This window comes from Natrix helvetica (genome assembly GCF_964273705.1).
Source record: "Natrix helvetica genome assembly, chromosome: Z".
NCBI lineage: Eukaryota > Metazoa > Chordata > Lepidosauria > Squamata > Natricidae > Natrix > Natrix helvetica.
Genome location: NC_138554.1, coordinates 89,775,543 through 89,789,263, shown reverse-complemented (window position 1 = coordinate 89,789,263; position 13,721 = coordinate 89,775,543). Strand labels below are relative to the sequence as shown.

At 35.4% G+C, this 13,721-nt stretch overlaps 1 protein-coding gene across 3 annotated transcripts in view; it reads right to left on the bottom strand.

The window, feature by feature from the left end:
- The window catches only part of GADL1 (glutamate decarboxylase like 1), a 455,870-nt gene that overhangs the window by 123,312 nt on the left and 318,837 nt on the right, over positions 1-13,721 (bottom strand). The window contains exon 1 of one of the 3 annotated variants that reach the window (XM_081971300.1): positions 11,095-11,233. The exons of 1 other annotated variant lie outside the window; for it this stretch is intronic. In XM_081971300.1, coding sequence (XP_081827426.1) covers positions 11,095-11,107 — 13 coding nt within the window. In that variant the 5' untranslated portion in view covers positions 11,108-11,233. Of the gene's footprint in view, positions 1-8,041; positions 8,886-11,094; positions 11,234-13,721 lie in introns of those variants that run through there. One more of the 3 variants, XM_081971301.1, reaches the window with a different exon arrangement.

The following is a 13,721-nucleotide window of genomic DNA, read 5'->3' as shown; positions in this document are numbered from 1 at the left end:
CTCCTGTGCAACAGGTGACAAAGCGTAACAGATTTAACATATTCTTGCAATTATTCTTGGCTATTGCTGGGGGGGGGGGGGTGAGACATGCTTTAGTACCATCAAAAAAACTTAAATCACTGCAGACAAATGAAAGTATGTGCCATGGTTAGGGAAAAGGCAGAAGGGGGGAGGAGAGAGATAGAGAGGCTACCTGAGCAGAGGAAGTCTTAATTCCAAATTTATTCAATATTATTTAATTGTCTTAATTAAATAAACATTTAAATTATTGAATAGACATATTTTTTGCTATTTATTTTCTAGCAAATAAAAACAAAACTTGGCTTTCTATTCCCTCTTTTGTTTCATTGCAATCTTTTGTCACACTTCTGTATTAAGATAATGCCACTGCTTGGAGGAGCCAATTTGCCACCCTTGTGCATATATTAATATAAATTTCATTATGGATTGAATTAATTATAAGAAAGCATCTGATTCTATTCCAAGCAGCTGGATTGAGAAATAATTAGACATTTTTGGAATTAGCAGCAACATCCAGAAATTCCTGAAGACTTCCATGAAGCTATGGCACACTAAGTTAATGGCCTATGGAGAAGAACTTGGTGAAGTTGAAATCAAACAAGGAAACTTCCAAGGAGACTCATTGTCACCTCTGTTATTTTTACTTTCGATGGCATTAACAAGCATTTTGAACAAAACACTATGCCTATAAATTGACTAAACAGGAGTTGAAATTCTCCCATTTGCTCTACATGGATTATTTAAAACTGTTTGGATAAACAAAATCTGAATTGAGCTCACTGCTAAAAAGTAATGAGGAGTGTCAGTGTTCTGAGTAACACCTCCGAGACTTGAGTTTCCTCAAAGCTACCGTATTTTTCAGAATATAAGATGCACCTTTTTCCCTCAAAAAAGAGGCTGAAAATCTGGGTGCGTCTTATACACTGAATAAATCATTTTTTGCTTTCCAAAATCACGCACCATCATGACCATGCATAGCCTTTACGAGGCTTTCAGAGTGCTCCTGAGAGCTGTGGAGGGCAGAAATGAGTGAAAAACGTGCCTGTTTTTGCTCGATTTTGCCCCTCTGGCCCCCAGGAACACTCTATAAGCAACCTAAAGGTTATTCGTGCCCTTTTTGGGGAAAAAGAACGGGCCAGTTTTCATGAAAAACAGGCAATTTGGGGAGGCCTGCAGAGTCCAAAAACCTTTTTTAATTTGCCACTTCAAAATCTTGATGAGTTTTATACTCTGGTGCGTCTTATACTCTGAAAAATACGGTATATTTTATTAGAGATGTCATATTGGCACATCTGGGAAAATCCGAGCTTCCAGGTTTTCCCCACCCAGTTGAAAGCTCAAGACTTGCCCCACACCCACATGTCCATAATTCAGTCTAATTAGACACTGTCCCAATGGGAGATGTCTTCCAGTCACTCACATGCAGGTGCAGGGGCAAGTTGTCCTTGATTCTCTGGGAAAGGAATGTTGTTATGGTTATACATCCACCAGACTCCATACAATTTCCCCTCCCAGTTTCCCAGTTTCAATTGTGGCAAGTCTGAAGGCCCAATTCAAAACAAGGAAGTGTACCCAAATGTTCAACCAAAATGTTGGAGATGCGGGTGTCTAGATGCTACCTTTTTTCATGTATGGTGGACTTGCAACAAGGTTAAAGCTTTTTGGATAAAAATATGGTGGGTTATGCAGAATGTATTTAAGAAAAGAATACAATTCACTCCACAAATGTTTTTATTGGGTATAGTTAAGGATTTTACCAAAGGGGAAACAAAATTGGCCTTGTATATGGTTACAGCAGCTAGGTTGTTGATTGCGCAACATTGGAAAAAAGATTTTTTGCCAACAATTGATCAATGGATTCAGAAGGTGGCGGGGTTCGCTGAAATGGCAAAAATTTCAGCTTTCTTAAAAGCTCAGAAACAGGAGGATTACACACAGGAATGGGCAAAATGGATTGATTATATACAGAATAAATACCAGACTAGGAGTTATTATCTAGCCTTTAGGTAAGAATGTTTAGACCGATAGATGATCAGAGTAAATAGTATATGGGATGTTTGGAATTATTAGAGTGGTATACAGCGGAAGTCAGGGGGGTGGGTTTGTGCGGGAGGTGGGGGAGGGTTAGGGTGGAGGGTGGGGCAATATATATGTATGAATAAATTAGAAGATGGGACTAATGAAACATTGTTAGGCTAGGAGAAATTTATATTAAGAGTTATAGATGTTAAATTAGCTTAGAAAATGATCAATGTGTTATTATTAATTTAAGACTAATCTCTATAGTTTTTGTTGGGAGGAGAGGGGTTATGAGTAATCTATTTTAAGATGGGGGGTGGGGAGGGGGTAAAGTGTTTGGTATAATATTTGAATGTGAATTTTTGCGGGGGGGTATAGCATTTGTATGAGATTTATATTGTATGGAGGGGGGGGGTGAAAAGGGGGAAAATTTGTTTGTACAAAACTCTTTTAATAAAAAAAAAAAAAAAAAACAAGGAAGTTAACAGAGACATTGAGATGCCATTTGGCATTGACAAATGTACAATCGCTGTTAAGGCAGGAAAAAATGTTGAAGATGATAGATTATAACTTGACAAAGAAGAGTTGATAAAAGCAATAATACCAGAAGAAAGATACAAGTACTTAGGAATCTTGGAAGCCTCTGACCTGTTGCACTAATTAAATCAAGAAAGCTACTTCAACAAAATACATAAAGCGAGTATGGAAAATTTTGAGATCAAAGTTAAGTGGAGGAAATACCATAAAGGCAATTAACACCTGGGCAGTGCCTGTAATAGGAAACTCAGCTGGAATAATTGATTGCACTCAGCTAGAACTTGACAACTTGGTTCGAAAGACAAGAAAACTAATGACAATGCACCATGCTTTGCACCCAGAAAGTGATATTGATCGATTGTATTTGTCTAGAGTGGCAGAGACCTCTTACAGGTGAAACAAATTGTGAAACAAGAAAAACATAGCTTAAATGACTACATAAAAAGTGTAAGAGCTTCTGCTGAAAGAAGTGAATCTCTTGAAGATAGCTATTGAAAGCTGAATATAAAAAAGAAACAACTGAGCATTGAATTTCTATCTGAAAAAGAAGCCTATACAAGGTCAATACCTGAAAGACATTGAAGCTAACATGGAGATGGTTGAGATCAAGAGTGCTGAAGAAAGAAACTGAAGGCTTCATTTTGGCTGCCCAAGAACAAATCCTGCAGACCAATTCCATGAAAATTCAACATGTTAGTAACAACAGCAAATACCGCTTATGCAATGAGAAAGATGAAACAGTGGATCATCTTATCAGTGGCTGCAGCAAAATCTCACAACTGAGTATCTACAATATCATGACTTGAGTTGCCAAAAGGATATATTGGAAACTTTGCCAGAAGTTTGGGTTCAAATGCAGCAAAAATTACTGGGAGTACTAAATTGACAAAGTTGTTGAAAATGAACAAGATCTTATGGGATTTTCAAATCTAAACAGACCAACATCTGGCCCATAACACGCCTAACATCACTATTGTGGAAAAGAAAAAAGTCTGGTTCATTGATATTGCAATACCAGGTGATGCACGAATTGAAGAGAAACACATAGGACAAATAACAAAATAATACAAAGGAGAAGGCGGAGGGGAAGAAGAGGAGGAAGAAAAAAAAGAGGAAGGAGAAGGAGAAGGAGAAGGAAGAGGAGGGAAGAAGAAGAAAGAAGGAGAAGGATAAGAAGGATAAGAAGAAGGATAAGGATAAGGATAAGGATAAGGATAAGAAGAAGAAGAAGAAGAAGAAGAAGAAGAAGAAGAAGAAGAAGAAGAAGAAGAAGAAGAAGAAGAAGAAGAAGAAGAAGAAGAAGAAGAAGAAGAAGAAACAGCAGCTTTGCTCCACAGCACTCCACAGCACTGCCATCCCTATGCCTGGCTAGCCTGGCTGCCATGCTAAATAAGTGGAAAAACACAGCTCAGTAATTTAGCACCCTCTTTTGTAATTCTAGTCAATTAAACTTTCTAAACATTCTTAGAGGGTAGGTGCTCTTTCCACACTTTCCAAGAAAGATAGACCTTTAATATAAAAGATACTACAAGGAAAAACTGGACTCATCACCACTTCCAAGCAACTACTAATCTGACACTTGCTTTTTCTATGCTTTCAAAAATAAACTTCTTTGTTTCAGCAATTGCCTGTGCCGTCCTCTTTCAAACCAGACTCAGAAATGAGCCTAATTTTTCTATTAACACTATACCAGTTAGAAACCCTCAAGATTATCCTCCAGGTTATTAACTGTTGAGATTTTTTGGCAGGTAAGTTAATATGAACAGGATTTTCTAAAGGAAGAAAGGGTAGAACATATTGAAAGATAAAAATTGCCAAATCCAAAATGAGACAGTGAATAAAAGAAAAACTATCCTCAAGTATTTCAGTATATGCTTGTGTTATTTAAGATATACATTTCATAAATTAGAAGTCGGAAACCACAACTTTTTGAAATGTTAGCCAAACCAGTTCCTACGTATTTCATGTATATGCAGTATGCTGCATTACATAGATACCTTGCCTCACCATTACTAGTTCTTGAAAATTAGTAACTTAGGCAATATCTTTTTGTAAGAAAGATATAAACAGCTCTTTGATGCCTAACTCTGTTTGTCATTATTCTTAAAACATGTTATCATTTCCCCCTGTTCAGGGTTTAACATACACTAACAGAAAGTTTTGTTACCCTCCCAAAACTTTTTCTAATAAGTATGAAAATTGAATTAATATTCAAATATGATCCCAATACATTAATCTAATGACAATTTTAGAAGTTAAATTGACACAATTGTTTAATGATACATAGGGTATTAATTTCTCCGTATTAAATCCCATTTTGTTAATCAATTACTATATCCTTGGGGAAATCAAAAGATATATTACTTTTATCTTGAAAAAGAGTCTTGATATCTTCATGATATTGTGATATCATGATATGTCTTCATATCAAGTGATATTAATAAAACATATTTCATTTTTATTTTATTATTTATCATCTTTATGTTTCTGTGTTGCTTCTGTTTACTATGTAGATTTAATATGAACTTTCTTATGGATTATATGATTCATTAGTTGGAATTTTATGAGACCAGAAAATCCCATACTAACATAGATAAATGAAAAAACATTTCAGAAGAAATGGCAAATCATTTCTGAACTGTTGCCCCAGAAGTACATGTACAAGTACACTTTAAAAGATTGAGTTTTTTATAGAATGAAAATAAAGAGATGGATTTTAAAAACATATAATACATTTTTTTTTGTTTGCTAAATTTATTTGCAGCCTATCTCACCCTGGGACTACTCTAGGCAACATACACAAATATTGAGAACTATTGTATGATGTGCATTATTTAGTACTCAATATTGAATTGAAATTTATTTATTTATCAATTTAATGTAGCCTTCCTAAGAAAAATCAAGTTAATAACCTAATCTACAGTTGCATTCATAGTAAGGAAAGTTATGAACTTTTTAAAAAACCCATCTGCTAAAAGATCTCTGGCCTGGGTTAAATCTGTCATAGTAAAAATAATTTTAGGCATTTTTGGAATATATAATTGAGCTTTGAGAACAAAAAAAACCTGATTCTCTATTAAGTGTTACCATACCTAGTTCAAATCACTAAATTTAAAATAAAACTTCCTTCAGGCTTTTAAAAACACTTTCATAAAAAGATTTTGTAAGCATCTCATTAATTTACTGGCGCTTGAGCAACTGTAATTCTCAGTAGATGATGCAGCAATTACACTATTTTGTTTTACATGGAGCTCAAGGTGGAATTGAAGAGCTAGTTTATAAAACATTTTTGGCAAGACCAAAAAACAACCCATCTGCACAATAAACCAACAGGCTTAGATAAATACTTTTTAACTGCAGGTTGTCCTTGACTTACAATTGCAGTTTGGACCAGACTTTATTTATCCAAGTAAACAGCCAAATTACTATCTATTCCCTTACAGTAGTTTTGAAAGGGAGTTCCAAACCTGTGACAAATAAAATTCCAAGTCCTATTTTTAAATCTTTCATGACCTGATGTACCACCTACAAGCTTATAATTATATTTTAGTTTACATATGTTAAATTGTGCATTACTATTGTTTGATTAGTAAATATTCTTCCCCTAAATTAAAAATAAAAGAGGGAAATGTTCTACTACTCATTTTTATACATATTAAGATTTATGACTTCTATCAGAATAAAAGAAGAAGAATAAAAAAAATAACAGAATTGGAAGGGACCTTGGAGGTCTTCTAGTCCAATTCCCTACTTAGGCAGGAAATCCTATACCACTTCAGACAAATATATCATATCGATTATGTATAATATTTATAGTATTTATTTTTTAAAGAAGAGTAGATTATGATGGCTAAAATTATTTCACGCAATTCTGTTCCACGAATTGGTTTAAAAGGACAACAATCATTTTTCATCTTGATATTTTTTTATTACCCACTTGCAAACTAAAATGAAAATATTAAGGATCAGATTCATAGATTCATAAAATTAGTTTAATTTGTATGCTGAGATAGCTTTAAACTTGGTTTCATGGCAATTTATTACAAATTATAGCACACTGCTATTTGAAAATACTGTTGGGAGGCTGTCATTTAGGTTAATGTTATTTTGAAAAATATTAGCCAAAGTACAGATTTTAGTCATTTTAATAGCGCTCAATTTCAATTTTTTTATTTAAGATTACACATTCCTTTTAAGGAGATAATATACCAAATCCTAATACATTAATACATTTATTTCATTCAAAGTAAAGTACCCTCATGATATTATGGGCACAGTTGAGCATTTTTCTTAACAATTTTTCTCTACTGTACAATCTAATCTCTTTCTTGACTGTCTGTCATTAAAATACAAACTTGATTTGAATTTACTTTTCTTGTGAGGTTTGTCAAGGCATGATAGGTACTAATTTTAGTCAAGCATTTCTATCAAAATATCTCTCCAACATATTTAGTACCCTTGCTTTTACTATATCCACATACTGCTTTTTGGGTTTTGTTTGCTTTTTTTTTTTTTTTTTGTTATACTTCTTGCGCCTCATTTAAAGGTTTTTTTAAATAACAAATGTTTAATCCAATAAGAACTCCATCAAATGTTTTTCCACTTAAAGTAATCTCCCTATAGAATATCCTGTACAGTACATTCATTCTTATTATTTTTTTCTTTTCTGCAAAAGAATAATGACAACATTTTTCTAATTATCAGGCCTAGGTATACATAAAACAAATATCTATTCCCTAAGCAAATCAACGCTATATTTTAACATTCCTCCTACTGTACCACCTATACTTGCAGGGTACCATCTTTCATTATTCTGGTAGTATTTATGACTTCCTTGTTATCTTTTTTTCCTTGGGAGGGTAACATTTATAACATCTGTTCTGATTCTACTTTGATGTGTTGCTATCGTTGCCATGCATACCATTCTCCAAAATATTAATTCCAGCATTCTCTCACTTCAGTTTCATACTGAATTGTAAATCATTGTATTTATTTCTAATTCTATTCACTCTGCTGCAGGCTCTTTACCCTCTTCACTCATTTCCAACATTCAGAACATTTTTTAAAATTCCCAACAAAATCACTATTTTCTTTCTTTTAATAGGAATCATGCCTTGACCATTTTGGTTAATTCTTTGCAAAAAAAAATCTATATCCAATATACATTATCTTTCTCTTAACTTCTCTTTTACTTGTATTTTTCTCATCCACACACTTTTATTGCCTAATTCCATCAAGCATTTTTTTCATTTTTCCCATTAATGTGTAATCTTAGTCATGAAATGGCATACTGTGATATGTTTTTATACTACTCAAAGCAGCTTCCATATACTTTTCCTTAGGCCCATGTCCCCTTCATTCTACCAAAGTGTAAACTCGCAAAGCACCCAAATCTACTTTTTTATCCTTTTTCATACAGGATTTGCAAGTTCTATAGTCATTCTAGGTTTTTTTTTTTACTTACTTTCTTTTCTTACATGTCCTTTTTTTTTCAAAGATGTATTCTTGATGCTATCTCCTGTCCTGGATCGTTTTCCTCCTGAGTGCTGAAAAGCTATTTTCAAACACGTCCATCACAAGTTAAACAACACCAATTTATACATCCATCTATTGGAGGCCTTTCATTCACAATTAAACCATCATCTTCTCCTTTCTGTATGTAATCCCCTCAACATACTTCATAAGATCAATCACCTTCATTAATATTGTCTTTCTCTTAATTTCACTGTTATACCATATATCTATTTTCTTTCTTTCATTTCATTTGTATTCTTACATTCTTAGTATTCTATATGGTCATCACTAGATGGCTTTATAAATGCTAATCTCCCCTGACTATCATGACTTTTAATGCTTTTTAGTAAGATAAAATAGAGACTATGTAGTCAAGACTACTCGCTTTAGTTGTATACATGCCCCAACATGCTAATGGTAAAAACAGCATTGGTCAGTTTTGGCACATTTGGGTATGTCACAAGCATAAGACCACTGTTGTGTTACGCACTTATTTTATCTTGCTATTCTATGTAAACTTAGTTTCTAATTTAGAGTACTGTGAGAGCCAACCTACTATTACCTATACAGGTCCTCAATTTACAACCATTCAAAGTTATGACAGACTCTCTGGGAAGACTTGATTTGGATTTAAAGTACTAAAGGTCAGCCCCTATCATGTGACTGCTCATTGGGTACTTGGCAACTGGCTTACATTTATAGTTACCGTCATGGTGGGAAGCTCCATTACATTTATCATTCAAGGACTCCTGATAGTCCACTAGCCTTAGATATATTGACTCAAGAAATCTAATGAGTTATTAGATCATGGCTTAAATGTTTTGATTTATCATGTTTTTATTCTCTTAATTAAATATTGCATTCAAAATAAGGCAAGATAAGGTATTAGAAAACTATGTGATACTAAGAAATGAACTTGCAAAACTGCAGATCACCAAGATGTCCTTGTTAGTAGCATATGAAAGGGAAAAAATGCAGAACAATTATTTTTTCATACAGCATAAAGTAACAATATGGTAAACAAAATACATTCCTCATATAAACAACATGTACACAAACAAACCTTGCTGGAAAGTTGGCAGCATTACCTTGTATGAGCAAAAACATCAATGGATTTATGACAAGCATATATTATGCACAATGCACAAAATGTACTGTAAAGTTTGTCATAATAAATGGGAAAAAATGTAGCAAATTGGTAAAAATGTCATAGTAAAATTTGTTGAGCAAGAGTCCTTGATGTTTGTAAGAAACGTATCAGTAATGAATCACAAGTCAATGACCGAATACTAACTTTGTAAGCAGAAGATTTGTCTTAACTTTATTCATGTAATGCTTTGAAATATGGTAGCCTCTGCACCCAAACATTCCCTGTGACAACACTGAAATAATATACACTATCTTACTGTGAAGGTTATAGATACATGGAGAAAAGCTTCAGAGAGACCTCTCAGAATTCATGGGGTCAGCTGGGATTTATCACTTCCCCAGGGCAGTGCAGTCTACTTAAGAAAGTCTTCATAAGTATGGTTAAAAAAGGGAAGGACAATGTAATATATCATCTTGCTATGTTAATATTTTCTAATAATATTGAAAATTTATGTCTACAGATGAGTAGTAAAATAAGAGATTTGTACTCAATGAAGTATATTGTGGTACTTTTCCTTGCTAACTTAACTTATTGACTTTAGTATATATAGAGCATAACTTTAAGTTATATTACACCAACTGGCTCAAGTCAATGGCAGTTCCAATTATGTACAAGACTGGAGTGTAATTCCAATACTTTAAGACCAGACCCAGCCACTACCAAGCCAATAACCTGAAAGGATGGAGCTGCATCGCTTAGAAAATAAAAAAGAAGTGACTTTTAACTTTTGAGGGAACTTAAAACTTGGATAATTCTGGCCCGTTTTGTCTTCTGGATATAGCCTGACTAGAAAGCTGGGAAGATATTTTTTTTATAAAAGATACAGAAACAATATCATTTATGGACTTTTTTCTGAAAATAAATGGGAAAAAATGAACTGCTGATTTATAGATTTATTAGAAAGGATAGAATATAGTAATATGGAAATGTTAATGTAATCTTAGAGAGAGTAAAATATAAATTACTTATAACTGTTGTTAGGATTAAAAGGCACTTATCTTTTTTTCGTTTCTATTTTCTTTATTTTTCACTTTTCTATTCTCTATTTTATCTTTAATTTAGAATCTGCATTGGTTTCACTCTTAGATAGGTTTCCAAAGTAAAAATACTTTGTGCCTGTGTTTGTTAGATAGGCAACTTTTTTCCCCTCTGAAACATACATATTTCTGTATGGCATTAGCAATTCCATATTCATAAAAAAAACCTGCCTTCCTTTTATAGTGCTTACAGACACTACTTTTCTATTATATCCACACAGACTAATAGGGTAGATAGTGTGAACTGAGGGTTAGTTAATGATTTTTAATTTTGTTTTTTTAAGACTTAGGGCTTTGTAATGGTAAATGGGTGGATTGTGTGATGTTGATTTCTTTAAAACATAAGTGAGCTCCATGCACGGCGATAATATACGTTATTTAAGGTTCTTTTATTCCTTTGAAAGTTGGTGAAGAGCTAGACGACCCCCGCATCCAAACTCAAAATTATTTACTGAGGATGCCCGTCACAGAACCAGGTTGCAGAAGGACGGCGGGAGCCGGATAGAGAGACACTAAAGAGCCTACGAATTAACATGACAAGGAAAACACCCTTCCCCACCCCTGAAAAATTTCTTTCTCAAATCCCCAAAAGTGGGATGGGACAGGGTTGTAATTCACCAAAGCCATTGAAAAAAAAAGACGCCCTGCGTAAGCTTATTCCTAGGCATGACACTGATTCCTTCGTTGGAGATCAGAAATGTGCTTCCCCTATTCACGAAAAGAGGGCGGAGGGCTGGGAAGCTTCTCCGAGAACCAAACTCAAGCATCCTGTAAGAAAAGATTAAGCGACAAAAGCCGCCGAGCCTTTGCTTTTACCCTCCTCCTCCATCCCGCCTTCGCCGCTGGCGCTGCAATTCAACGGGAGCGTCTCCCTCGCTTCTAAGCGACGCGCCACGCTGCTGGCTGGTGCAGGAGCTCCGCGCTGCCTCTCTTCGACAAATGGCCGCAGGTAGGATGGGAGCTCTAGGGAGCAAAACCACGCAAAAGACAAGCTCAGCGTAAGCCCCGCCCACTCAGTTTGTGGCACGCAGAAGCTGGCGAGCCCTCCCGCTGCTGTTGCATCTTCTGGGGAAAGCAGATTAGAAATATCTGAAAGACGATGCTGACATAAGGGGTCATGCAGAGGGCCCGGAATGAGGCCCTGAGGAACGTGTGTTGCTGCGCGTAGAATTAGTGTTGTTGAGTTTCAGTGCTTGATTGCAGTGAAGTTAGGATAGAGGGCGTATGTTACTTAATGTGGTGGGACAAGTAGATCTCTATATCTTATGCAAACATTTATTAATTGAGAGAGAGAGAGAAAAAAAAGGGAAAAGATTTCCCTATCCAGTTGTGTCCGACTCTATGGCATAGTGCTCATCTCTATTGTTTCTTCGCCAAAGGAACAAGATTGTCTGAAGACATCCATGGTCATGTGGCCAACACAGAAATACAGTAGTAGCCAAAATTGTGGAAACCTTTTGGAAAAAGTGTATTTTCTAAAACTAGCTAATAACACTACTTTTTTCTGGAGTAGTACCATAAAATTATATATCAATGGAAAGATAATTTAATCAAGAATTTAATGCAATAACGTTTATGAAGGATTTGCTATTAGAATAGAAGTTACAGTATAAAGAAGTAAAGTAAAACACATAGAAAAAATGAGATATACAAACATTACCATAGAATGAATGTGATATACAAAAATTATCACATGATTTAATACTTAGTTGGATAACCTTTAGCATGAATTACAGCTTTACAACATCTTCCCATGGAGTGAACCAAGTCTTTTAGTTTTGCAGCGGTTATAATGTGAAACCAGGATTGAATGACTGCTTTTATTGACTGGGTTTTATTGCTGGGTTGCTTCTGACTAACAAGTTTCTTTAGTCGGCTCCATAGATTTTTAATTGGGTTAAGATCTGGGCTATTCCCAGCCCATTCCAGCAGAGGAATATGATTATCTCAAAACTCCAAAATAAAGTGGTGTTAGCCATCAAACCTCAAAAATATACTTTTCCCAAAAGGTACCACAATTTTGGCCACTACTGTATGTGTGGAATGTTGTTATTTTCCCACCAAAGTCATACCTATTAATCTACTCACATTTCAATGTTTTTGATCTGCTAGGTGGGCAGCAGCTGGGGCACAGAATAGACACTCACTCTCTCTGGTGCCACTCAGATCTCAAACCCATGTGGTCAGTTCTAGCTGACAAGCTCAGCATTTTTAACCACTGAGCCATCACGCCCCACAAAAAACATATACATACATATTGTAATGTAGTCATTTAAGCCATGTTTTTCCTCTTCCACAGTTTGTTTCGCATGTAAGAGGCTTCTGCCACCTTGAAATCTAGGCAAGTACACTTTATCAGTATCACTATTTGGGTGCAGAGAATGGTGCATTACAATTAGTTTTCTTGTCTTTAGATCCAAGTTATAAAGTTCTAGCTGAGTAGTCAATTATTCCAGCTGAGAATTATATTACAGGCACCGCTCAGGTGTTAATTGTCTTTATGATATTTCCTATACTTAGTTTTGATCTCAAAATTTTCCAGATCCACTTTATGTATTTTATTGTAGTAGCTTCCTTGACTTCATTAGTGCGACAGATCAGAGCCTTCCAAATACTTGTATTCTTCTTTTGGAGTTATTGCTTTTTTTAACTCTTCATTGTCAAGTGCAAATCCATCATCTTCAACATTTTTTCCTGCCTTAATAGCAATTGTACATTTATCACAGTGGTGGGATACGAACGGTATGTCCCAGTACAGGTGTACTGGTGCCTGCTGGGAGCACCAGGTACTGTTCCGCTACGGTGCTCCAGAGGGCCTGCCCACCTGCACTCCTTACCTGTATTTGAGCTGTTCGGGGCTTTTGCGCACGGAGCGTACGGCACCTGTGCAACGTTCCACCGAGCAGCTGGAGCATCACGGAGGTATTGTGCACTGTTGCGGGCAGTAAGTTCGCATGTGTGCACTGCGCACGTTCATGTGGTGGACGCCCAGCCCCATTCCACCTTACCGGTTGCAATGGGATCCGGAACCCACCACTGATTTGTCAATGCCAAATTGCATTTCAAAGTCTCTGTTAAACTCCTCAGGGATTTTCAGCAGTGACTTCAATTCAGATTTTGTTTTTCCAAACAGTTTTAAATTATCCAAGTAGAGCAAATGAGAAATTTTCAACCCTTTTTTTTGCCAATTTATAGCCACAGTTTATTTTGTTCAAAATGCTTGTTAGTGGTGCCATTGAAAGAACAAATAACAGAGGTTATTTAAGTTGCCTTGGAATATTCCTCATTTGATTTCAACTTCATCAAGTTCTTCTCCATAGGCCATCAATTTAGTTTGTCATGGCTTCATGGAAGTCTTCAGGAATTTCTGAATGTTGATGCTAATTCCAAAAATGTCTAAGCATTTCTCAATCTAGCTGTGTGGAACAGAATCAGATGCTTTG